This window comes from Carassius gibelio, chromosome A6 (assembly GCF_023724105.1).
Source record: "Carassius gibelio isolate Cgi1373 ecotype wild population from Czech Republic chromosome A6, carGib1.2-hapl.c, whole genome shotgun sequence".
In the NCBI taxonomy this organism is placed as follows: domain Eukaryota; kingdom Metazoa; phylum Chordata; class Actinopteri; order Cypriniformes; family Cyprinidae; genus Carassius; species Carassius gibelio.
In genome coordinates, this window is record NC_068376.1 from 6,954,514 (window position 1) to 6,982,492 (window position 27,979).

Consider the following 27,979-nt stretch of genomic DNA (forward strand, 5'->3'; position numbering starts at 1 on the left):
TGGAGAGAAGCATAATTTCCAAGACTGAAGCAGAGATACACACAAGTGTGAGAAATCAGTCATGCACAAATATCAGTTTTGAATCTGATAAAAACTAGATTGTTCTGTAGTGTATTCTGTCATTACAGCAAAAACAGCTCACATACTCATAACTCCCCAATCAAATAAGCTTCTGAACCTGCATGGAATCATGTTGCATATCAACTTTTTTCCTTCTTGTTCCTTGCATTTACACATTAAAATGTTGAAAACATCTTGGATTAGTGTAAAAAGAAGCACTTACCTTAGCTGGTTGCTGCAGTGGGCACATCTAAAACAGCTTTTATGGAAGTTTTGCTTGTCTGCTATGAGCGACTCCATGGGATACACCCTCTTCCGACATACCCGACACAGTTCGGACTCTGGCACCCGTATTTTCTGTCAGAGAAAGAGACTAGCATCAGAAAATGCTTTTAAATCAGTCAGCACAGACCCTCATGGACAGGCACCAGACAGTTCCATTATACTTTTATGAGCAGAGATTGGAGTTTTTAAAATTTGTTAGTATACTGCAGTTGTTAGAATTAAAACATTTAAGCACCACATGCATTTAGGGAGGTGCAATACAAATGCAAAATCTGGACCTCAGCACAGTCTCATTACATATAAATGCCATTATGTCAAATATTCAGTCAATAATCACAAAATAATATCAATATTCACTTTGACTGTGATATCTGGTTTAGCAGCAATCAATTATGAACACAAAACGATCAAAATAAAAATACAGACAGAAGGAATTCCTAAAGCATCACTATTTGTCAAATGCAAACACACCATCACTGTTTTAGTCATCACTCTGCACTCTTGTTAACCTTTCCATGCTCATCAGATAGTTTTACCGGTGACAACAGTCTGGTGCTGGTGGGAAACAGTCTGTGATCTGTGCTGCTCAGACACAGTGAAGCCCAGATTTTTGAAGACATTTTCACTCTCTGCCCATGTCTGCTGGAAGTTCTTTAGTAACTCCTCTGCTGAGGCCTCCGGTGGAACATCCAGGACAGGAACATTCCCTCTTACTACATCTGCATAAGTTGGTGGATCACCACGGGTTGTCACACTCCGAGACTGGGAGGTTGTTTCAGACTTTGAACCTATTACAGTGTTTCCAAACTCATCTACAGTGGAGAAGTGTTCTTTCACAGATTTAGTTTGAGAGAATCCTTCAGGTGCTTCCTCTTGTTTCTCAAGATTCTTTCTCTCTTCCCTTAGGTACTGATGGGCTTGCTCACCCATTTCGAAGACAGTTTTGAGGGCTTTAACATCAAAACTGGGTATGTCCTCCACCAAATATGTCTTCTTCTCAGGATCAACATCTTCTGTGTCACTTCCAAGTCTTTCAGTAATCACAACAGGCTCCTTCCGAACATAAACTTTAGTCTGGGGTGTCTCAAATTTGTTAACAAGCCTGGACAGGTCAACCCTGGGCAAGTCCTCTAACATTTTCTCATGGGAATCAGTCGTTTTTAGGATCTCTGGCTCATTACCTTCTGTGTCTGGTTCAAGACGGTCTGGGATGTCAATAGGATCTTTGCGTACATATGTACGACTGACCTCTGCTTTCTGAGCCTCTTCAAAGAACTCACGCTTGTCTTTTACAGTCATCGTGGAGTCTCCATGGACATCTGTGACATCTATCAGGGATGATTCCATTTTATGAGTCTCAACCGTAATCTCTGAACAGCTGGATGAGCGAGACCCTTCCAAATCTGTTTGGGCCTTTATCATGTACTCTGGTAAAGGCATGGGTGGTGGAGTCATGCCTTGTGAGAATTTGGCTGTGGTATCTCTTAGTTTAGCTAGCTTCTCAGAGCGACTCATTGTAGGGGAAGGTGTGGATTGTTTCTGACGTGTTGGTGTTTCAGACCAGCGAGATGGAGGTGTTGGTGTGGTGCCCGACCTGTAAGAGGGAGGGGGTGATGGTGTCACTCTCAAGGGAGAGTCTGTCCTCTTGGCGGACTCAATACAGATGAATGTAGGGGACGGTGTCCGCATTCTTAGCTCAGGTGGCATTTTAAGCTCTGATATCTTTGATTCACTCTGGCACTCTGTCTTCTTCTCCTCCACTACTTTCTTTCGAGTCTCTATTTTTGCTGAGCCAATAGTAATCTTAGATATTTTCTGTATGGCTCCACCTACTATTTTTTTCTCCTGTGATGACTCACTTTTTGCCATCTCTGAAACAGACAAATTTCCCTCTAAAAAATGTAGTTTAGCCAGGGCAAGGTTCTGCACATAGATTATGACCTCTCTCATTTTTTGCTTGTTGTTCTGAGTACGACTTAAATCAGCCTTCTCTTCAGAACCAACTAGCCAATCAGGAATGACACTCAGCATTGTCTGTAATGACTTTGGATTCAGTTTTGCAGGAGGTCCTTCGAACTCCTTAATATAACTCAACAATTTTAGAATCTCTTCACATTTTTGTGCATAACTTTCAGTTGTCATTGGTGCACTCTTTTCAGATTCTGCTGCTTTTGTAATCGCTGTTTTGTTCTGCTCCTCTTTCTGCATTGACTGTTTTATGGCCTCCTCTCTGCTTGGAGGCCGCAGTGGAGGCTTTACCTGCTTCTTGATCTGGAATTTACTTTTTTGTTGAGTGCTCTGTTGTTGAACTGTGCTCTGAATGACCATCTTCTCTTCATGAATCTGGACATGTTCCTCTCTCACTGCTTGATGGGACTGAATGACAGATGTCTGCCCTTGTCCTTTATGTACCTCTGTTGATATTGCTGGTTGTATTTGATGTATCTCAACTGATGGTCTTGGTGCCACAGGTGGCGGCTGCTTAACTGATGTTTCTCTTTGCTTCTTTAACTGAACCTCCATTTTGATGTCTTGCTTGGTTTGTCTCATTTCCTCCTTTTTCTCAACTTTCACTTCAGCACTGGTGGATTTTTGGAGGCCCTCCTGACCCATGCATATTTGAGATACATATTTTTTTCCTGTTTCTGTGACTGCTTGCTCAGTGCTGGTTGTTTGTTTGTCCTTTCCCTCTTCTTGGTTCTCTGGCTTCTCTACCTTAGGCACCTTAAATGTTTTCACCTTAAAGCTAGGGGTCACTTTTGGGATCTTTGTGGTCTGTGAAGGAACCTTCTTGACTTCTTGAGTCACACAAGTCTCTATGATCTTGATCTCTTCTGCTTTAGCAGATGCAGTTATCTGATTTTGAGTATTTTGTGTGGCCTGGAGGCTCTCTTGTTTTACAGATTGAGCTTTTGTTTTCTCAACTTGCTCTGCAACAGAGAGTGGATGAACTGCATGGGCTGGATGGCTTTTAATTTCTAAGGCAGCAGTGGTAGATGCTTGCTTTTTATCTAATACACTGCTAGATAATTCTGTGGTTGTTTTCTTACCAACTTTTTGAAATGATGGTTTACTTATCTGCAAATTTGCAGGTGGCTTTTGCTTTGGTGGAGTCTGTGGACTTTTTGGAGGGGCACGTTTTTCTGCTGTTTCTTTGGGAATCATGGCTGGCTTCTCTTTAGCCTCTGGTTCTTTAGATGTTTCTTGCTGTGTCTTAACAGTAATTTGAGGCTGTTCAGCTTTCTGTGTGCTCAACTCTGCTTCAACCTTCATTTCACTGACATTAAATGGTTTAGTAGATGGGGGTGAGGTTGGAGTAGTTTCTTCCTTGTTCTCTTCAGCCTCCTCTCTTTGTTTGCGATATCTTTCCTCTGCAAGCATGAGTGGTGTTTTGAATTTACTTGCAGGTCTTGGTTTTTGAGCAGAAAGTTCAGGGGGAGGTGGAAGTTTCATTGTGGGAACAACTACCTTTTTAGGGCGTGGTGGTTCCTCAGTTGCTGGTTGTAGCACAGGCATTGCTGATGACATTTTGGTAATATTTGGAGCTGGAGGTTCAATCATTTGAACCAATCCCTTTTGCTTGTTGATGTTCTCTTCAATATCTGTAACCGTGGTTATGTTTGATGCAATAGTTTCACTTTGCTTTGCAATTGATGGGGGAGGTGGAGTTGGTGGAATAGGCGCCGTTTGTTTTTTCTGCCATTTAAATGTTTTGGGCTGTGGTTGCTTTGGAGGCTCAGGTTTGGGCACCTTAAATAAAGTTCGGCCTTTTGGCTTTTCAGGTTGGGCAACAGAGCTGAGTTCCTGTTGAGATGGAGGTGGAGGGAGGAAGTCTTGGGGTGGAGGAGGTGGTGGAAAGAATTCTGTGTCTGACTCCATTAAAGGGGGTGGAGGTGGTGGAGGAGGAAGGTCACTGTCCTGTCTCATGACCAGAGGAGGGTGTGGTAAAAGGGCTGGCTGGACATCACTTTCTGCCACAGGTGAGGGAGGAGGCGGCAGAGAGAGCTCTGATTCAGAGGGGGGTGGAGGAGAACTTGGAGGTGGTGGAAAGTGAATCTCTGGCTGTGGTTTCACTTTTTTTATCATTCCTTTGGGATTGAGATTGCGGTTCAGGCTCTTAACATTTTTTTCTGATTTAACATTTTTGATGTTCTGGTTCTGGATTACAGTGGTTTGTTCTGTTGTCACAGTCATCTGAACCTGCGTGGCTGACTTTGTCTCCTCAGTTTGCTTCATGCTAATATTAGTTTGTGATGCCTCCATTGCTGCACTTGTTGCTGAACACACAGCGTCAATTTCAGATTTCTTCACACTAGTTTGACCTCCAACATTCTTTTTCTTTATTAGCACTGTACTAGGTGTGTTCTGTTTTTGTTTGATATGTTGTTCCTTGACATTTATCTTTTGAGAGCTTTGAGAGGACTCTTGTGAACGAACAGCTGTTGTCATTTGTTTAGTAGTAGAATGATGTTCCTCAGAAGAAGTCTGAGTTTCTGAAGATTTGATCTGATCAGATGTTATTTGTGTGCTGCCCTGCTGCATGTTTCTCACTGGAGGTGGATTTGTTGGCTTTTCCTCAGTTTTAGCTCCAGCTGGGCATTCACGGGCTGCTTGCTGAGGGGGAACTGGATTCTTAATGAGAGCTTTAGCTTTCTTGTGAGGATTCATTTTTGATTTGTGTCTTGATTGCTCCTTCTTGTTCATCAGGGATTTAATTTTGCCCTGAACATCTCCCTTAATCACCTCTTCTTTCTCAATTTGCCCGTGCTCCTGCTCATAAAGTGATTTGATAGAGGATTTTATGTCGCCCTCTGTGCTTGGCCTCCTCTGCATATGTGGGGATGAGGTTGGCTCCATGAAAAGCTGAATTGTACCTTTCACATCACCCTGTTCACTTACTTGGTGCTGGAACACCCTCTTTTCAGTTGAAGCCTCTTGAAGACTAAGGAGAGCAGTCTGAATGTCACCTTTAACAATCTTCTCTTTCTCAACCTCTTTCACCACCTGCTTTGCCTCCTCCAGGGATTTCAAGGTACCTCTAATATCCCCTGGGACCACATCTTCAATTATTACCTCAGTCTTTGCAGATGATGATTTTTCAAGAGATTCTAATGCACCCTTGATGTTTCCAGGGACAATTTCAGGCTTGTCTATTTCTTTCAGTTGGTTTTGAGCCTCCTCAAGGGACCTAAGTGTTGTGCAGATATCTCCTTTGACTATCTCTTCTTTTTCTATGACAACACTTTGGTTTACAGCTTGTGCGAGAGAGTCAAGAGCTGCTCTCAAGTCTCCCTTTACTATTTCCACTTTCTGCATATTATGTAGGGATAATACAGGTTCCATCATAAACACCTGTACTGTGTTATTTACATCACCAGGTACAATGTCATCTTCAGTAACAGTTCGTCCTATAGTTTGCTGGCTGTTTCTTAAAATCTGTTTAGTTTGTTCTACATCACCTCCAATGATCTTTTCTTTCACTATTTCGTCAACAATTTCATCAGTCTCCACCTGAAGTTGCCTGAGGTAGTCCATTGCCCCAGACTCAATACACGTAGAATAAAAACTGACATTTCCTCTCTCTGCTTCTCCCACAGTTATCTTAGAGGACAAGTCCTTTGCATCAGCACTACCCAGTAGCTGATGTAGTGTTCCACGAATATTTCCTCTAACTATATCCTCTTTCTCAACATTGCTCTCACTTTCTTTATTGAGGAGTGAGTATATGGTCATTTTCACATCTCCTTTCTCATCTTCTTGAATCAGAATTCCACGTTTGGAAGATCCTTCTTGCTTCAGCAAGTTATTAATTGCCTCTTGGATATCTCCTCTGATAATTTGCTCTTTCTCAACATTATCACTCTTATTCTGATTAAAGAGCTGTTGGACAGTTGAGTTTATATTTCCTCTTTCCTCCCTGTCTATGGTGATTACCCTCTCTTTTGTCTCACGTCTGTTAAGAAGGTTCATCATAATGTTGTTCAGGTCTCCATGTATTACCTCTTCTCTCTGGATCTCTGGAGTGTCCTGGTTTAGAAGTTTGTATTTAGCCATTCTGACATCTCCAATCTCATCTGCCTCAATTAGAATACCTTGTGATTCAACCATTTTCTGAGTATACAGCTCTTCTAGGGTTGCCTTGATGCTCTTACCAACAATCTCTTTTCTCTCCACACTGCTCTCATTGAAATCGGTTAGGGGGGTGGTTTCAAACAACCATGTCGTTGTTTTAACATCGGCTTTTGGGATTTCTTCATGAGAAATTACAGTATCTGTTTCATCAACTTCCTTAATGCGATCAAGTGGTTCCTTTTCAAAGAGCCACACGGACTGCTTAACATCACCTTTTACCACTTCTTCGCGTGTCACCTTTTCCATCTCATCATACTCCGAACCTTCACCACGGATCTTGTCAATAGTACGTGTTTCAAACATCCATGTGGAGCTCCTCACGTTACCTCTTTGAATCTCACTGACACTAACGGTTTTCACATATTTCTTTGATAGGTCATCCATTTCAAAATGCTGTTTGTTTGTTTTCACATCCCCCCCTTGGATGTCTGCTACTGTTTTAACAGCAACTTTCATATCCTCTGCAATCTCATCTAGAGGCTGAGTTTCAAACTTCCACCTGGCCGTGCTGACATCTCCTTTTTGGATGTCTTCTTCAGTAACAGCTTTGATGACATACACCTCTTCTGTGTCTCTTATTGAGTCAAGGGGCTTTGTCTCAAACAACCATCTTGCCCCAACCACATCTCCTCGCAGAATCTCTTCTTTTGTGACTGTAGTAACCTCATGATAGTGTCCTTCTTTGTCCCTGATAGCATACAGTGGTTGGGTCTCAAACATCATGGTGTAGTTTTTTACATCCCCTTTCTCAATCTCCTTGTGTATGATGCTTTGAAGTTTGCTGATCTCAGTATCAGATGCCTCCTCCTGAATCGTATCTAATGAGTATGTCTCAAAAATGAAACGACCTTTATCAACATTACCTCCCTGAATATCTGTTACTGTGCGTGTCTCCTTCAATTCTTCAGAATTTTCCCTGATGGAATCAATTGGTTGGTTTTCAAACATCCAGGTACAGTTCACCACATTTCCTTTCTGAATTTCCTCTGCTTGACAGCATTTAAGTTTCTGCATGGTCTCCTCAGATGTAGAAGTCATGATATCAGATGACTGATTCTCAAAGATGTACTTCATTCGTGATACATCTCCAGAGTGAATGTCAATCTCAGTGACTCGCTTAAAGCTACCGTGATCCTTGTCGTCAGTGATGTTTTCTAGGTTTTCAGTCTCAAATAGGAAACGCACTAGACGTACATCTTTACCTTTTACATCATTTTGCTTTACTGTGCAAGTTTTCAGGATTGTCTCGGACTCATCCTTGATGCTGTCAAGAGTCTGAGTCTCAAAAAGCCATGTACAGGTTTTAACATCTCCTTTCTGGATGTCAGTGGTGTCCTCAGTCTTTGTCTCTACTTTCTCATACAAGACATCCATTGGCTGGGTTTCAAACAACCATCTGCATGTTTTAACATCACCTCTTTGGATCTCAATGCTCTCATTTTTCTTGTTGTCCTCTTCTTCTAAGTTGAAGTATTTAATGCCGTCAAGAGGCTGAGTTTCAAAAAGCCATTTAGCAGTTTTGACATCACCTGATTGGATTTCTTCTTTAGATATTCCTTTGATTATCTGGAACTTAGTGATGCTCTCATCAAACTGATCAATGGGACAAGTTTCAAACATCCACTTGCAGCTTCTCACATCTCCTTTTACAACTTCCTCTCTGCGCACGGTTTTAACTTCATGGTAGTGTCCTGAGCTGTCTTGTACAGCATACAAGGGTGTTGACTCAAATAATACTTTATTTGTTTTTACTGAGCCACTGGTGACACCCTCCACTTGTATTTTTTGTGCATCTGTACATTTGCTCAGGTCCATGGTCTCAAATATTTCCTTGTAATTTGTGACATCACCCTTTTCAAGGTCCTCTAAATTAATAGTGCGTGTGATCTCTTTCTTCTCCTCTCTGATCTGCTCAAGAGGTTTGCTTTCAAACAACCACCTCTGGTGTCTCACATCGCCTTTCTCTTCTTCTGATGCTAGCACCTTTTGTAGCTTGCCAACTTCTGGAAACTCTTTCAGATTCTCCATGGGCACTGTTTCAAACAAATGCCTAGCAGAAGTAACATCACCACCTATAATGTCTTCTGGCTCCGTTGGTCTTGCATTGGTATTATCTTTAAGGTTATCCATTGGCTGTGTTTCAAAGATCTTGCAGTGTCTCCTCACATCGGCACCTAAGATCTCCTCCTTCTGAATCTTTGTGCTATCCCATTCTTCCTCTTTGATTTGATCGAGTGTCTTTGTCTCAAACAGCCATCTTCCTCTGTTCACCTCACCCTGGTAATTTTCCTCCATGGAGACTCCACAGATTAATTTTACTTTGCTTGGATCCTTGCTGATCAGGTCCAGAGGCTGAGTTTCAAAGAGCCATCGTGATGTCCTGACATCACCTTTCTCGGTTTCTTCGCGTCGCACCTTGGTAATCTCCAGCATCTCTCCAGAGTCACCGCGGATGACACACATGGGTTGTGTTTCGAACATCTTGGTTGTTTTCTTAACCTCACCCTTGACTTCTTCTAGCTCTGATTTCAGCTGCAGGAAGTGACTTTCATCGATAGTCTCAGTGTGTCCAAGTGTGTCCAGGTGCTGTGTTTCAAACAAGTACCTAGCAGTTTTCACATCACCCCCAGCAATGTCTTTAGTATACATCACCTGTGTCTCTTGCTCATCCTCTTGGTAAATTCTGTTGAGTGAGTCCAGCGGTTGTGTCTCAAACAGCCATGTTGCAGTCTGGACATCTCCCCTGGCTAGATCTCGTTTTCCACTGTGCTCTGCTGAGTCCGTTTTTTCTGTACCTAGAGCATCCATGGGCTGTGTTTCAAACACCCATGCAGTATACTTCACATCTTTTCCAGCGATGATTTCTTGTTGGGCTATGTTCTTTCCCTCATCCTCATCTGGTGTGCCATCTTTAATGGAATCTAGGGGCTTGTTCTCAAACATCCAGCGCATTGACTGCACCTCGCCTCTCAGGATCTCATCCCACTCCAAATACTCTCTCTCCGGACTTATGCACTTGCCAGGACTGGTACTTCCACTGTTTTCAAAAACATAGCGTGCTTGCTGAATGTCTCTGCTCACCTCCTCATCACTGTCCACATAAGTTTGCTCGGTGTCGGTCACTTCAGTTAAGAAGTCACACTCCAGGTTTTTACGCACTTCTGGGTGAATGTGCTTGTAGAGACGCTTAAGTTCATAGAGGTTCCTCTGCTTTGAGTACTGCTCTTTATTGACAGCATATTTGGCTGAAGTAGGTGCATCTGTTGGCTTCGGGGAAGGACAATGTTCTGGGACTTGGGAAGTAATTTGAAACTGATGTGTGCCAGATACTGGTGTTGAGAAATGCTCCACGGCCTCATATTGTGAGGAAGCCACAGAGGAGGTAGAGGCCTCTTGCATTGTTTTAGTGACGGACGTGGTCTCATAGCTACCTGTGGCAGTAGTCTTTGAAGAAACATTTACTGGGGCCCAAGGAAACTGGTTGTAATCAAGATCAATCTTTGTTGGTATAGATGAAAAAACAAGCATAATCTTTTATCAATACATCATCTTGTGCATAAAATATGTTCTACTTTTATTTTTATGTATAAGCAGGGAAAAGGATTGATAGAAAGAAATATGCTTGAATGGGATAGTCAGTGTAGAAAAGTTGATTTATGCTCAATTACATACAGGTGTTTTATACAGGTTACATTTTGGTGTTTCTTCAAATATGGGCACTTTTGGCCCTGTGGACTTAAAAAACATTTTTTACACTCTTATTAAAATTTTTTTTTTTATTCATGTGCGAACAGTGGAGATATGCATTGCAGAAGAGTTCTGTTATTTATTTGTTTCATTTTCACCACATCTCAAATTATTTATTGTTTAACATGATTCTGAAAATAAGGTTTTAAACATTTGTTTCATATCTTGCATTATGTCTTGTGCATTTTTTACATGCTTTTTACATAATTTTTAGCTTAATTTTTCACATTATGATATATATTATGAGATATATTTCTTATATTAAATTTCATAGTTAAGCACCTAGATATGGATGGTATGTAATTTTAAATAAATCAATTCAATTATAAAAATGAAAAACAGATACAAATTTAATTATAGAAAACTGCACGCAAAATATGTCAAAATTAAAAATGGAATGATTTCATTTTCTCTTTGACAATGCATTGTGCATGTCAAATTAGAAAAGAAAAATGCAGTTGGTGATTTGATATTTAATCTCGGGGGAAGACAAAATTCCAGCCAAATTTCCTGGTTTTCATAGACATCCCTGCTAACATGGAAATTGGTAATAAAGCAATTTTTACCCCAAAGTTATTTACCAAACTTTATATTTTAATTTGAACTTTTTCACTATTATTGAGTGTGCATTAATAAAAAGTTTTGTAAAAACTGTATTTGCATTTTTTTTCTTTCACGTTAAACTTTTCATTTTAATATTGGAAGTCTTGCCTCGAGATTGCAGTTAAAATGAAATATCAAATAACCAACTGCATTTTATTTTTCAATTTCCCATGGATGATGCATTGTCACAGTAAAAAAAAATTTATATGAAAATTAAATAGTTTCATTTTAAATTTTGGCAAATATTTTGCATGCCGTATTCTATAATGAAATTGTTGATCTGTTTTTCATTTTTATAATTAAATTGATTAAATTTGAATCTTTTTATTTTAACTGCAGATAGAACATATTACTGTCTTCGTCAGTATACATCATTTTTTACCTTGATATGTTTGGGTGGAGTGGCCTCCTCAATACTTTTTTCATGCTGCTGTTTCAGGACTTGAGTAGAAATTTTTGGCAAATTCTGTTCTCCAATTACCAGCACTTTAACAGGTAAAAATATGGAATGAAAGTGAGAACAAAAATAAATTATGAGGTAATTTGTTATAAAAAAGAAAAGAAAAAAAAGAAAGCTGCTTTTGACCAGTACCTTTCTCATCATAATGATCCCCAAAACTTGAGGCAACACTCTGATGAACATTCTGGTCCAGGAAAACCTAACATGAAATAACACTTTATAAAAAAGAATGTCTTCCAACAAAATAGGTTTTAGTAATCTTTATTGAGTAAATTACAACAGATTTTTTTACTGGGCATCGCAGATCTTATGTGGGTATACCTGGGCATTTGAGGTACTGCTTTCTTTAACACTGCTTCGTTCCGTCACCTCTGATGAACTCACTACCTGCTATCAAGACAGAGAACACCTGTTGTTAGGTGTATTAAGTTTAGTGTATTAGGTATTAATTTTTTGTGGAATCGAGTTAGTATTGTGGGTCGCTTTTGTATTCAGCTGCAGTACCTGTCTCTGTTGTTGGTGGTATTGTGTAACAGTGCTTTGGGATGCAGAAGAGGAACTGAACTCTTGGCTTTCAAACTGTTTCTTGACACTGGCCAGTCCCCCTGGCAGAGAGCACGGCTCAGAGCTGTCCATGACCTTAAAATACAAAATAAAATGGTAATGCACATTCATAAATATACATACGGTATACATGAGACATATGATTCTCCTCTAGGGGGCACTACACGGTTAAAAAAACCAAACAAAGTCTTTGATTTGCTCTTTTACTCAGAACCAAATACACAGTATCTTTTGATAAATTATATCAGTATTCATTATTGTTAATCCTAGTCTACAAATTGGCGTCATTACGGAATGATGATTTTCATTACTATAACCAGAAATATAAAACAACTTAAACTTATTTCAGTTGCCAAGGCAATATTTTGACATTACAAAACAACAAAAATATAATGAAAATGACAACAACACACAATAACATTTCTAAAACTTATATCAATGTATATCATTAACAATGAAAAAGCCCTATAAAAACTAAGCATCCGACAAAATGTACTTCCATGGTTGTAACTTGTTGATATACAAGCACAAATTGTTTAGAACACTGTGTAATCCTCATTCAGTAACTGCCATCTCAAATTATTTAATGCACCCAAAATGTCCACATGGGATCACTAAAGTGCAAATCGATTTAATGTGTAATTTAAGCATCTATTATGCATTACACAGTCATTAAGTACTGCATGCTTATATGGGCTGAAATGTTTTTTTTTTAATTTAGCAAATATTAAATAGGAGGTGGAAGGCCTTAGACAAGAAGAAAGAAATATGTGCCTCTTTTTGCTTCACTACAGGTAATATGATAGTGTGGGCTAGCGTATGTTCATGCATGTCCATGCTGGTAAATACCACAGATGGGCTTCTCTCTTCCTTGGTAGTGGCAGCTTGGTATAAGGCCAGTCTCTGCTTGAGAGGCACAGTCTCAACCTCACCGTCGGCTGGTCTCTCTTTAGACGATGAAACACCTGCACTGCCCGCAGCTGAAATCCACACAGAGACACAGTCAGGTCGCAGGGTGTGCATCATTAAACCTGAAACTGTTCCATAAATAAATGCATTTCTTCAACCTGACTCAGGTCTCTTTATTGGTTCATGGGAAATTAATGTTAGATTAGAGATCACCTCATCTGTCTATTTTCAAGAGTAAATTTAGCCAGACAAAGTCAAACTGCCAACAGGGATAGATTGTGACAGCTAATGCTGACTCTCTCTCTGTGTCTCCCAGTCTATAGATGGCTCTAAAGACAAGATGACAAATGATGTCATAAAGCATGCACGTCGTTTTCATCAATCACTATTTTCAAAGTTGGATCACCCAAGCCAACACCACTACCAGCTCTGGTAAGGGTTGAACACATATAAGGTAATTTACATACATTACATGGGCGTTATGAGGATGCAACATATAATTTTACCATATCTGTCAGTAACAATATAAGAGTTTCTTTTTTAATGTATTAGTATTATCAATAATAAAATGATTGTGATAATATATTTACATTTAAAACACTTTTTATAACGTCAAGAATTTAATAACACTGTTACATATCATTATTAGCAAAAAATTTAGCTTAAAACTTTTTTTTAACATCATCTTATTGGTCACTGGCGGATTATCAGCCATAACATGTATAATTATAATGGCTTATCAAATAATTATTGGCTTATCAGTATTAGCCAGAAATGAAGTGGCTGATGTAAAAAGTTGTTTTATAATGACAATGTAATTATTGTACTATGATTAATACTATAATAATTATCTAGGTAATACTATGGAAACTTGTTTTGACTAAGGAATAAAAAAATAATTTTAGATATTAATTTTAATCTATCAAATGAATTTTTTCTTGCAATTCAGAGTTTATATCTCACAGTTCACAACTAACCTCAGAATTGTGAGGGCAAAATTGCAGTTGCCTTTTTTATTTTTTATTCAGTGGTGAAAAAAAATAAAATAATATATATATATATATATATATATATATATATATATATATATATATATATATATATATATATATATATATATATATATATATATATGTAAACTCAAAATTTAGAAATTTTTACTACATGGCTGAAACGAGCTTCAGTAGCATGAATTCCAAGTGCTTTAATATTAAATGTTTGTTAAATAACTTTAAAGACATTACTATGAAAACAAAATAAACATAAAACTATATGATTCAAAATAAAATAGCAAAACATTATTGTCAGATGCATGCTACAGTAGCTTTTTGAATAATTGCACATTTAAAATTCTTCATTGATTAAACATTTGAATTCGGTCCATCACTCACAAAGATAAGAGCCTATGGAGGATGCACTGCAATGCTATTCACTGATGATTTCAAGCCAGATCTCTGTACTGTGTCATACACCCACATTGCTTTTCTTGCATCAGTAAAGCATGACCATATCACCATGTGACCAAGATATGTTCCCTGAACCGTTAATTTTAGCAGAGCAGTTATTCAGAGCATGCCAGTGTAAAACTAGCCCAGCTATGAGAGGGATAGAGATGATTCACATCCAGAATAAGCAGGCTTTAGTAGCTGTTGAACAGAAACTATATACCTGAGGGCATCTGACACTTTTCAAACACACAGACAAGGGAATGTGGAGACAGAGGGATCACACACTCGTTTGTCATGATGAGAAGAGAAAGACATCAGCAGGCAAGAGGGATGATGAACATTCCAGAAAACCTCCAAGTATCTAGAACCGCAGGGGTTTGGCGGCTTTCTAGACTTTTGTCCAATACCATGACGTGAAGTAACCACAGCAATTAAAGAAGACTTATTTAAATCAAGGCAGTTAGATTCATATTTCAGAGGGAGAAAGAGTATGAGGTGCCCAGGAAGAGTGATGTGCTAAAATACAAAACCATAGCAATCTTTAAACCAGTCACTTGCCTATCATTCAGATTTCTGCTTCTCTAATAACATTATCTGCCACAGTTCTGACGTTTTATGTCACTAATGACTAACAAAAATAGGAAGTAGTGTATATTGATTGTTTTATTTCATTTATTTGTTATTTGGATAAATTACTGCTCTGGTTTTGGTTTACTTTGTCAGTATTAGCAGTATTAGACATCTGCTAAATGTGTGATTAATCTGTGTAAGCATTATGTCAGCAGGCCTGTAATATTCTAGACTAGTCTATGGAATGCAGCAGTAGCTTACAGGCTAAATGCAGAAAGCCCGGTCTTTGGGACTCTATTCTAAGACACTCATGGACCTAACCAACATTTATTACACTCACTGCCACACAGCAACCACAATGCACATTAGATGAGTTCACATGTCTGTCTGACTCATCTCATTTTCAAGTTTTCTTCACATTGTCCTTATAATCGTTCATACAACTTTTAATTCTTGGAACCAACTGCTACTACTCACTTCAACTGTAGCGCATTGTCATTGTTAAATGAAAAGCATAATACGTTTTGAATAACTAAAACCTAAAACTTGAGAGTTATTGTCTGGCTGAAATAGCCAAGTAAACAACTGGTGTTGGAAAATCTGAAAGTCTTTGGTTTAACAAAAGAACTCTTTCTGTTTATATAAATAATACTCATCAATATTCATTTTGCTTAACTCCATTAGGAAGTAACAATATGCCATGTGTCCTCTTCATGCAATCTTAATGAGCACTCCTGAACACGTGCGCATAGACCACTGGCCTTTTGCACTTTAATACTGCAAATGTATAAAGTTAACCTATTTTATAATTTTAATAAAAAAAAGGCTCAGAATCAATGTTTTATGAGATTATTATTAAATAATGAGTTAATGAGTAGCACTGATTACTATAATTCTTCATCAAACTGGTTAAATTATAAGCCACGCATTTTCCAAATAAAACTTCCTCTCCAGTGATATAGTAAAGAAGAACAACAGACATCTGAAACATCAGAAACCACTTCCATTGAAGCGCACTCACCTACAGAGGTCTGAAGTTTCCTCTATGTTCTTCAATGTTGCTATAGTGTCACCTGGACAATCTAGATCCCACCTGGAGATCCCTATCCCACCCAGCGTCCTTGTGTAAAAGTGTGAGTGTATGTTTGGAGACCAGCTCCAGTCTACTGTCCGGTTCACCTCTGAGTCATGGAAGGCAGGGACAGCTGGTTGTATTTCAGAGGCCCCAACATTACCCTCCTCCTCTTTAAAAGACTGCCAGTCTGCTAGGCCTTTTTTTAGATAAGCTGCTCAGCATGCCCTTAACCTGAAGTCACAGACAGACAGAATGACAGACAGACACTGAGGGGGCGAGGCACCCTTCTGTCTGAGAGATTTTAGGGTCATTCATCCTTGGCTTTAATAAATTTTAAAAAAGTTAGCATCTTTTTAAATAATTAAAAGAATAGTTACCCAAAAAAAGAAGATTCAGTCATTACCCTCATGGAGTAATATTTGGTAAAATCACCACGTAAATCTTTTTCATACAGTGACAGTTCATAGTGACCACAGCTCCACAAATCACACAAAAATACATAAATGTATCATAAAAGTAGTCCATACATTGCGTTTGCTATATTCCAAGTCTTTGAAGTAATCAGCTTTGTGTGAGGAACAGCTCTAAAACGTGACTATTAATCTCAATAAATACTGATTTATAAATAAATAATATAAATAATGGATTATATTCCAGTCTGTTCATTATAGAAAGCTACGGTGTAGCTTTAGAAGACTTGTAGCACAGAAGTCATATGGTCTACCGCGGTGGTGCCTATTATGTTTTTGTAACTAAACAGACATGGAAACTGGTTGTCTGGAAAATTCTTCAAAATGTTTTCCTTTTGTGTTGCATGGAAAAAACAACATACAAACCTGGAACAATACGAGGGTGAATAAATAAGGATAAACACAATTTTCAACAGAACTTTCTCCATTTAAAGAGGAGGTGACAGCTACTACAAAGCTCTAATTAATATAAAGCACTTCCAGAAAGATCTTACATTTGTTTGTATGTGTTGGCGTAAGAGTCAGAAATAAGTCAGGACTTCAGTTTTATTTATTAGTTTGAGTTATTTAGTCAAGTTAAATTAAATAAAAATAAGAAAGTTTTTTTTAATACATATATTTTTCTTTATTTACATGTTTATTTTATCATAAGTGATAAAATTAACCATATTTATTATAAGCAACACGTTTTTATGTTCTCATTTTATTTTATACTTGTTTTTTATAGTTTAATTTTATTGATTTATTTTTGTTTATGCTTTTGTTTATTTTTTGTTTTAGTAAACTAATAACCCTGATATGATGAAATTGAACGATTGGACATAAATTGGGGCTCTGTGCTTTTTATGTTGTAAAAAATATTCTCTTATAAAATTAAAAAATCTAGGTAGCTTTAGCCCTTATAAAAGTAAATACAAAAAGTTAAGAGAAAAAAAAATGTGAGGGGACAGAGGAGGAAATATACAAGCATATCAAATATCAAATTTCTTTTAATTCTCCTGGATGGCATTAAAGCCATGCATCACATGATGTCAGACACAAACACTCAAGAGAATGCAACACACTTGAGCGATGAACATCAACATATCCAGTGAAGGAGGATATGCATGTGTGAATGTATGTTTATTTGTGTGGACTGGTCGTATACAAGGTTGTCTATTTAAAAGACGAGCTGATAGCCCGATTTAAAGAATGAAAGAGGGATATCCAAAGACAGACACACACAGACACTGACCATACACAAATCAACTCACCTGTCAAAACACACCTATTAAATTACACAGGCCCCCCACTAGCATACGATTGCCACTGCATATATTTTAAAACGGGTTAAAGATTTGTAAAGTCAGGTTTGGGTCTAATAGGGGTACTTTTAAGACTATTATCTGATTAAACTCAAAAAGACAGAAACAAGTGCATGCCTTAAGAACAAGTTTGCAGCAGAAACCTCATGTACATACAGTACACATATACACACACACTAAAGCTGAAGTCTGTCATCACAGTTGTCATCATGCTAGACAGCAATGTGTGGAGTCTTTAATCATGTCACCTTTATACACACACACACACACACACACACACACTGACTTTCCACAAACGTGTAAATCATGTGAAAAAATGAAGAGATTGCAAACAGTACAGTTTCAAATTTCCTGAATCAGTCTTTAAATAGCCCAACATAAACATCTTTATGGTGAATAACAAACTTACGGTGTTTTCAATTGAATCGAAACTGTTACTGTATTAGAAGTATTATAAGCCAAAAGATACTCACATCCACCAAAGTTTGAGTCCTGATTCGACATCTTTTCTCCTACACCGCTATATTTCTCTGCAACTCTCCCACTTGATGAAAATGAACTATTCGCTTCCTAGAGAGATAGAAAAAAAGGAAAGAGAAAGAGAGAGAGAGAGAGAGAGAGAGAGGCAGGTGTGGTTAGAGAACACTTTCTAGTCTGTTTCATTTGCATTCGGCAGTTTCACGAGACTTCGAACCAAAGTTTGGAAATAGAGACTGTATTACATTAACCACACGTGCGTGTTTGTTTTGTCTATTTATCATTACCAGTATATCAACAAGACCCAGTTTTGTGTTATATAAGCTAGAGTTCACCTGAAGCTTGAAAGCTGTCGACAAGTCTAAAGTAATTCCCTTGAAAGAGAAACATAAAGGGGGAGGATGCTGAAAACACTGAAATAAACGACCAACAATTTACATACAAAAACAGGAAATGTATTTATAAAATTTAAGTTTATTTTCAGTATAGATGTATTTTGAATATTACTATCATTAGACATGCGACAAAAGCAAACATATTCTGCCATAACACATTAAACACATAAAAAAATACAATCAACATAAAATACAATCAACAGTGCATAAGTTGTAGTATTTTAAATGAAGAGTTACACTGTAAAAAATAGAGAAATACAGGTAATGTTCTGGCAGAAAATTACTAGTATATTTTCCGGTAAGTTTATTGACATTTTCCTCAAACCTAAAACACAACACAATTCAGTGCATAATTCAATAAGTGCATGTGAAAAATCAATGAAGAAAATTGTTTAATATTAACACAATACATTGGGCTGTATTTATATGAACATTAGAATGTAGTGTTAGAATATTTTATTTATTTTTATTTTTATTTTTTAGAATATTTTATTTTTATTTATTTTTATTTATTTATTTTATTATTATTTATTCATTTTTGTTGCAAGTATCTTAACCGTTCAAAGCTGTTAAATTTGCATAGTCTGTGAAGTAAAAAGAGCTCAGCATTTCTAATCATCATCATTGGCTATGCTCTTGAAAAATCATGACAAATAATAATAATAATAAAATAAAATAAATAAATAAATAAAAAAAAAAACATGTAAAGGTGTCCAGCTTTCACATTAGTTCATATGGAAGCCTGTTTCTGCCATAGAATAAAAATTTAATTATGTCTCAAAATTACCAGATTTAAACTTGCAATTCAGAGAAGAAAAGTCAGAGCTGCAAGAAAATAAAAGAATTCTCAGAATTATGGCTTTACATCTTAAAGGTCTGTTTGTTTGTTTGTTTGTTTGTCAGAATTGTGAGATAAAAAAAAAACATTATTATTATTTTTTTTTTTTGGCAGAAATTGGCTTCCATAGATTCAGGATGTTGACTTAATGTTGCTACGTCAGGTAATGTATTGATATCCGCAGAGTTTCTGAGGAAATAAGACTGAATAGAAATTCTGTAATTATTTACTAAACCTCATTTGTTGTTTCAAGTTTTCTTTCTTCCATGGAACACAAAAGGAGAAATTGAGCAGAATGTCTGTCTGTTCTGCTTTTTTTCCCACTGAAAGTAGATGGGGACCAGAAACTCCAAAAAGGACAAACAAGGCATATAAAAGCATTATAAAAGTAGTTAATCTGACTAATGCTCTATAATTCAAGTCTTGAAATATGACAGCTTTGTGTGGTCCCCATTTACTTTCAATGTATGGAACATAACTCCTTTTGTATTCCACAGGTGGAAAAAAAATGTTTAAATTAACATGAGGATGAGTAAATGATGGTTTTCATTATGTGGATAACTATTCCATTAACTTAGGGGAAATATATATACACACACAAACACACACATAATATATATCTACATACATATATCTTCATTTTTGAAAATGAAATTTTTAAATAATGGTTTACAACCAAGATTTGTAGAACACATATATTATTGCGCTTTTGTTGTTTTGATTGCTTCTGTTACTCTCATTTGTAAGTCACTTTGGATAAAAGCATCTTCTAAATGATTAAATATAAATATTTTATTATACTTTAAAGTTTTAATTATTCCTGTGATGCAAATCTGAATTTTCAGCATCATTACTCCAGACCTCAGTGTCACATGATCCTTTATAAATCCTTCTAATATGCTGATCTTTTTCTATGTTCAAAACAGCTTTATAATATATATATATATTTGGAAACTGTGATATTTTTTTGGTATTAAAACAAAAAACAAAACAAACAATGTACAGCATTTATTTAAAATATATATATTTTTTGTAACAATATAACGTTGATTAGTATATTGATAATAAATCAGATTGATTTCTGAAAGATCAGGGGACAATTAAGACTGTAATAAATTATAAAAACTTTTATTTTAAATTGCCATAATATTTCAAAATATTGTTTATATGTTTATTTTCTGTATTTTATTTTTATTTATTATATTTCAGAAGAGACTTCTTCAAAAAACATAAAAAAACTTACTGATCCCAAACTTTTGAACTGGGGTATAAATATGCATATATATATATATATATATATATATATATATATATATAAAATGCTATTTTCACCCTCTAGCACCCTCTCTGTCTGTTTTGCTTCATAAAACAATTTGCAAATCAAATCCTCCCCTATCAGATGTTCCATAAAGTACTCATGCAGCTGTGAAAGACAGTTCAGGACATCAGGAAGGGAAAATCAACATTATTCCACACATGCTAGTGCACACGCAGACACTCACACATTGATTGTGTCCTGTGGAGTCATATTTCACTATTTAGCCCATCTGGCATAAGACACCCACACAGAGTCTGGGGAATACTGAGCAAGGAGGTCAAAGTTCACCCTGGCCAACAGAACAGGTGGTTTCATTTACACACACTGAAAGGTGTAGTTTCACTTTATCAGTTACACTGCAAGTAAATTAAAGGCTAGCTTCTGTAAATGAATTCTAATAGGTTTCTCATGTTGACAGTTAATGCCAATTAAAACTTAATGCCAATTAAAAAAGGGATTGACAAATCAAATCTTTCTTTTGTCCTTACAAAAAGTAATGTGACATGGTATCAGATGGCCATACCATGGCACAGTACTTGGATACATTTTGGTACTAATTAATACCAAAGTCACCAACCATTGTATTTCAAACTATTTCAGAGAATACCATGGTACTACCATCATGGTAGTTTAAAAAAAACTGATAATACTGTCCAAAATGGCAACAGCATGGTATTACTGTAACTTGTGTGTTTTAGAGGTTGCCATTTATGTGTGGCCTATAAAGTGAAATATTATCTAATGAGCTTATTAAACATAAGAAAACAGATGTTAATGAACAAAGTTAGAGAATAACATACAGGGTAACTATAAGGCAACTAAAACAAGTTGTTAAGAACTAAGTTGAAGAAATAGATAAAATCTAATAAAATACTAAAATGACATTGAAAATATAATACTATAATAACCTATAATAGTATATGAATTACACTAAAATAAAACTTGTAGTAAGTACCTATAAACACTCTAACAGTCTTTAAGTGTATGCTGATGACTAAATGTAATTTTTAGTAGTATGACAGGGTCCTAGCTCATCATTGTACAACTTAAAATTCAATATGCTGAACTGCTTAACCAGATATGTCCTTGGTTTTCATTTCAGAAATCTGGTCACCTTCGTGTGTTTGTGTGTGTAAGGGGATTTCCTGTTTTTGTAAGCACCACTGAGAGTATCCCATTACTCTCCTGTCTCTGTGATAAGTGGACATATTTAAACACGAGTCACTGACCCGGAGTTAGAATAACAAGGCAGCAGGGCAGCTCTCTCTCTCTCACTCACTCACTCACACACACACACACACACACACACACAACAGATACATAGCCATATTTCTTGCTAACACAAACTATTTTCCAAACAATTTTTTTCATGCACACACAGGAGATGAATGATGGAGGGTGACAGGGTTTGTAGTCTGAGCAAGGTTGCAGGTTAATCTACATAAAGTGAAGACATGGTATGATTACTATGCACACATGAGATGACACAAAAACACATACCGAACATCCTGTGACAGTGCGTGAACATCCAAATGTCTAAATATCTGAGTTATTGTCCCCAGGCCTTGACCGACAGTTCTGTTTTCTTTTCTTTTTTTTTAAACATTAAAGGCAGCCAAAAACAGTCACAAGGAGCTGCTTTTAGCCTGAACGCTACACATTGCACAGGGATAACTATAAAAGAGTGAGATGACAGCATCTGATGCCTTTCTACACTTTTAGCGCTATAGTTACTGTGTTTGTAGGGTATATTTAGCAGTAGCAGGGCAGTGAGTAACGCTCAGCTAGCTTTAGCCTGTAGCATGAGTTCATGTCTATTTAAAACTAAATGTAAAGAAAGGTTGCTGGTTCAAGTTGTACTGAGGTTTGACACTGCTGTTGATTACTACAAAAAATCATTCAGACTTGGAACTCAGTTCATAAACACAAACAAAACTGCAGTAATAGATTTACAATGGAAAGTAGTATACATAGTAATTCATAATTTATTGTAGCTGTGGGACTGCAATTTTAGGTAGATGAATGTGTAATTAAGTTTTACCAACCAATTCCTGTGGATGGATTTTTCTCACAGTTATTTAATCCCTGCATCATTGCACGTCATGCTACAGTTACATGTACCAGCTTTACATCGACATGACAGGAAAACATGGATGTAATGTTGCATAGACAAGTTCAGTAAGCAGTTTTATCACATTGATCTCATGTTAACATCTCTAATGATTAAAAGGAAGTACACTTCAGCACACTTGAGAGTACTTATTATGTACATAATATACTGAAGTACAGAGTGTTAATTGCAATTTAAATTAAAATATATTTTTGTTTAAATGTATTATAAGTGCAAACACCAGATTTTTTGTTCATTATGAAGAGACGTTTACAGCCTTACATTTGCTTATAGTGACATCTCCTGGACAGAATGCGAAACAACAGTGATTGTCACGTAAACCTTGGATGAACCTTAATTAAATTCCAGCTAGACTTTAAACCGGATGTGAGGATTTGTATTTCTTTCTGTTTTAAAGTGGCTAATGAATAACAGCAGAAGGATTTCATGTCTGGAACGAAAGTTTCTCAGTCTCATTCTGATAGCCTTTAATCATGATTGTACACCTTAAGTAAGTAATAATGAATGAGAGAGACAGAGAGAAAGAGTGTGATTGTGTGTGCCTTTGCAAAGGGATCATGAAATATTAATAACCCCTGTGGGGTGGAAAGGTCATGTTTCAGATAGAAACAATAGATGGATCTCTAGCTTCCTGTGTTTATCTAGCCAATAATTAGTCACTCAATCAGGAACACCAGTCACTCATTCTGCTCAGCTCTTGTCCAAAAATCCCCTCAATCAAGACTCAAGCATCTGATCAGAGGGCCAGGCATGTGTTTCAAACCAGGATGACAAAATCTACACCTTAGTCACATACTAGGATCCTAGATTACGTCTGTTCTCTGTTAGGCACAAGCTTTCCATTACAAATGAGTAGACATCAAAATACCATAGTTGGTAGTTAGTGGAACCATAAAAATACATGCCATTTATTTCCTTTCAAGGTAACCACGATGGCTAACACCAAATTCTTACATTTTTATTAAAGAAACAATCTCAATTTGCCTATTATCTATCTTAAAGGGGGGGTGAAATGCTCGTTTTCACTCAACATCCTGTTAATCTTGAGTACCTATAGAGTAGTACTGCATCCTTCATAACTCCAAAAAGTATTTAGTTTTATTATATTCATAAGAGAAAGATAGTCTGTGCCGATTTTTCCCGGAAAAACACGAGCGCCTGGAGGCGTGACGTGTGGGCGGAGCTAAAGAATCACGAGCGCCAGTTGCGTTGAGAGTGTTTGGAAGCTGTGACAGCTGTGAAGGCTGAAACTGAACGAAAGCAGCAGCAGCAAGGACTCGCTCCGAGCGGGGCTCGAACCCGGGTCTCCGATGGGAGGCGGACGCACTAACAAGGAGGCAGAGATATTTGAAGCAGTTTTACTCACCGCCTGTGGTTCCAACACACAATCGTGACCCTTTTTCGTTGGGATTGCATCATCTTTAAGAAATAAACGATACGTAAATCCGTCGTCAAACTGGGCCTTGTTTGTAAAACAAGCATTTTAGAAATGCAGGGAACAAACACAAACACTTGCACAACTCCGTTGATGCTCTGTAAAAATAAACTCCATCCACTGGTCCCTTAATGCTGTTTTTTCTTTGGTAGTGTGTGCACATTCCTTTTGTGACATTTTGCGACGCTCTCGCTCTGATCAGTGAAGTCTGTTGTGCTCTCTCTGCTCTTCAATACGGGAGCACGCGCTCTTCCGGCAGACGTGCCCTCAGGACCCATATAAGGAAATTCAGCTCCATCTAACGTCACACAGACCCATACTCGAAAAAAACTTTCCGAAACTTGTGACAAACCGGAAGGAGTATTTTTGGAACAGAAATACTCCTTCAAATGTACAACTTAATTTTTGAAACTTTGTCCATGTTTAGCATGGGAATCCAACTCTTTAACAGTGTAAAAAACTCAGTATGCATGAAATAGCATTTCACCCCCCCTTTAAATAGTGAGTGAGGTAAGGATTTTTTTTTATTATTATTATCTATTTATCATAGATTCATAATGCAGTAATGCTGTGCATCTTTGTATGATTTTTTTTTTTCAAACTGATATCAGCCATCCACAATGGAAGAGTAGTTTGTGACAATAAGTGTCATTTTAGTATTATAGATTATAGATCACTTTAGTAACTTTGGTATTTTTTTATCCTTTTTATGGACCTTGACATCTTTTTTATCAAAATGTTATTCCCTGCATAAACCCTGCCCCGTCCTTACAAATGACTACAAGCTTAAAATCCAATTAACAACCTACTGCATGCACAGAATCACTCAGCCTACTTTTTTTTTCTTTTTGATAATCCATTTTACTCTGATGTACATGTACATGAAAGAATATCTGAATACCTGTGCCATTATATCTCAATGTATTTTGCAATTATGAAAGTATCTGAGCACTAATAATAGAGTGATTAATTATTCCTGAGCTAATTAGAATCTATACTATAAAGCATTTTCAGGGAAAATAATGAATAAGGTTCTTCATTGGCATCTGTGGTTCCATGAAGAACCTTTAATATCAATGGAAGCTTTTCATTGCACAGAAGGCTCTTTATGGTTAAAAATGGTTCTTTGAGATGTGCTCTCAAAAGTTCTTTACACAAAGAAAACAATAACTATTCAGTGAAAGGTTTTTGGGGAAACCAAAAGTGGGGAAATCTTGGGGAAAACCTCCTTTTAGAATGAAATGCATGGATATTCTTCACAGGGTGAAATGTGTTCTAAACTCTAAACTAAACTTGGGCTGCTACACTCATAGTGGTAGCTGATATTAAACTAGCATGTTTAAATAAATGAACAAGCAATGGGGAGTGAAAGAGCGGAACTTTGTGAATGGTGTGGGTATTGCAATTCTACCATTGCATATTCCATGTGACTTTGTTCATTACAGATAATACACAGTGAGATTTTACAACAATACAACTAAACCTAACTGGCCTAGTTTCCAAATAATATGATGGTCATCACCACAACTTAACATAACTTGTAACCTCTTCTTTTTTGACTCAAAACTTTTGTTTTTGTGTGTGTGTGTGTGTGTGTTCCTGCAAGAATGAGTAAAACCAAACCATGCTGAACTAATTATTTAATTGTTTCTTTCTTTATATGTTTATCTCTATATCTCTCTCATTTTCTTCTGTTGGCTTTATTCTAAAGCCCCCCCCCCCCCCACCCCCCACACACACACACTACCCACATGCAAATGATAGGGTTATTTATACGAAAGCCAGTGTTGCGGAAAGATCTCTCAAAATAAGTTTTAAATAACATTGTGAAACGTGTTTGTTTGTTGGTGTGTGTGTGTGTGTGTGTGTGTGTGAGAGAGCATGTCAACACACAGTTTCTCTGCTTCCCACAAGTTTATTGCCAGTAGCTGCTTCTGTTGTGGATGTATGTAGCTTTGTTGTTGTTGTTGTTGTTGTGTGTGTGTGTGTGTGTGTGTGTGTGTGTGCACTGATGCAAGTTCTCTGCATTCCCAGATTGTGACTTTTCTCTCTCTCTGTCTCTGTGACCTCACAACAATTTAATTTAATGGATTAAATGTTCCTATGTAAAAAGCCAGCAAAAGAAGAGCTTTCCAGCACAAAGCAATCTGCCAAACTATGAAACGCATCATTTAAACTGATCATCTCTCTTAATATACTGTCTCTCTTAAATGATATTTGACCCCTTTCATGTCTGCTGTTTCAGTTCTCATTCTTTATTTCTCATCCCTGTCTCAATTTGTTTTTTAATTCTCAGCCATCAGTCACTTCACTGAACTGTGACTGTTAAACACTAATCTTTCAAACCCCTTCTTTGGTATAAGTATGGTAACTTACAGTAACACTTGGATCCCCTTGAATAGTTTACCCTCCTGAAAAGACCAACATAAATTTTTCAACATAAGCAGCGTGAAAGCTTAAACTGGTCTTTTGAGCAAATTATTCTGCCAATGATCAGGTTTGAGAAAGTGGATATGTTGCTCTGATAACATAGCTGATTAATGCGTTAGTATGCTTTAAAAGAACAAAATCCCAAGTTTTTGCAAGTTGCAAAAACTTATTTCAGCATCATGTGGCACTGAAGGCTGGAGTAAAGGCTGCTGAAAATTCACCTTTGCCATCAAAGGAATGCATTCTATTTCACAATATTACCGTTTTCACTTTGTTTTTGATCAAATAAATGCCATGGTGAAGACTTTTAAAAGGGTAAACAAATCTTGCAGACCTCAAACTTTTTAATAGCTCTCTAACCTGATGTATGCTTCAGGGAACTCACAATCCTGAGTTTATTCAAAAATATCCCTAATTAATCTGGCCAACCATTTTACATTTTTCAATGAATTATCTGTTACTGCATATAAATACTTAAAACAAAAAGGACAAAAAAACAAAACAAAGAATGATAAGGGGAAACAAATAGACCCTCAATAAATATCAGTGATACAAATCTTCAAATTATATTTTTAATGCTTGAGATATAAGATGTGAATGTCTCAGGAATGTTTTTATTTTCTCTTTCTCTCTCTCTCTCCTCTTTCTCCATCTGTTTATTCTTTATTCATGTTGCAGCCACCAGCAAAATATCCGAAAAAGCGCACATTATCTTTCTGCATCAACAGACAGACTCAAGAACTCAATTGGCCTTCTTTTCATTCTCATTCTTTCATTCTTTCTCTTTCACTCTAAGACTCACCCCATGTTGTGCCGGTGATTTCTCAAACATTTGCTTCAGGCTGTTGAGTGGGATATCAAACTTCTCAATTTGCCTGTTCTCCCCCAGGTCCTCTTTAGCGTCCGCAGGCCGCAGGGTGAGAGGAGACGAACGAGTGTACTCTCCTTCTTTCAACACCTCGGGTTCATTTCCTGATTGAATTTCCATTGTTTAAGAAACCAGATAGTGCAGCCTTCTCCACGAGAGCAGAGAGGACCACTACTGAGAGACTGGACAGAGGAAGAGAAACACGGTGTGAGAGAGAGGAAAAGAGAGCGAGAGAGGGTTGTGGAAGAAGAAGTGCGTGGCACAGTTGTGGTGTCTGGGAGGCCGAACCAGACGGACAAACCGAGGACAGCCTTGAAGGAGGAGAAAAAGAAAGAAAAGAAAAAAAGGTCTCTGTGAACTCATGCTATGAATTTCCTTCCAGTAAACACTATCTTCATACGCACACTCAGAATGCCAAAGTTAATGGTTTCGTAAGCACTGCAGTTGAGTAAAACATAAT

At 37.1% G+C, this 27,979-nt stretch overlaps 1 protein-coding gene across 3 annotated transcripts; it reads right to left on the reverse strand.

The window, feature by feature from the left end:
• Positions 1-8: 8 nt before the first annotated feature.
• xirp2a (xin actin binding repeat containing 2a) lies at positions 9-27,979 on the reverse strand. Of its 3 annotated transcripts, none has more exons than XM_052600643.1 (10): positions 27,454-27,979; positions 18,101-18,197; positions 12,701-12,831; positions 11,792-11,926; positions 11,609-11,674; positions 11,420-11,486; positions 11,210-11,313; positions 882-9,975; positions 284-417; positions 9-24 (listed from the first exon to the last, which is right to left on the reverse strand). In XM_052600643.1, the coding sequence occupies exons 1-9, from the start codon at positions 27,637-27,639 to the stop codon at positions 323-325; spliced, it is 9,975 nt and encodes a 3,324-aa protein (XP_052456603.1). In that variant the 5' UTR covers positions 27,640-27,979; the 3' UTR covers positions 9-24; positions 284-322. The 3 variants fall into 3 exon arrangements, with proteins under 3 accessions (XP_052456603.1, XP_052456602.1, XP_052456604.1); XM_052600642.1 differs by having other exon boundaries at positions 11,609-11,677; positions 27,454-27,978; XM_052600644.1 differs by lacking the exons at positions 18,101-18,197; positions 27,454-27,979 and adding an exon at positions 15,800-16,928 and having other exon boundaries at positions 11,609-11,677.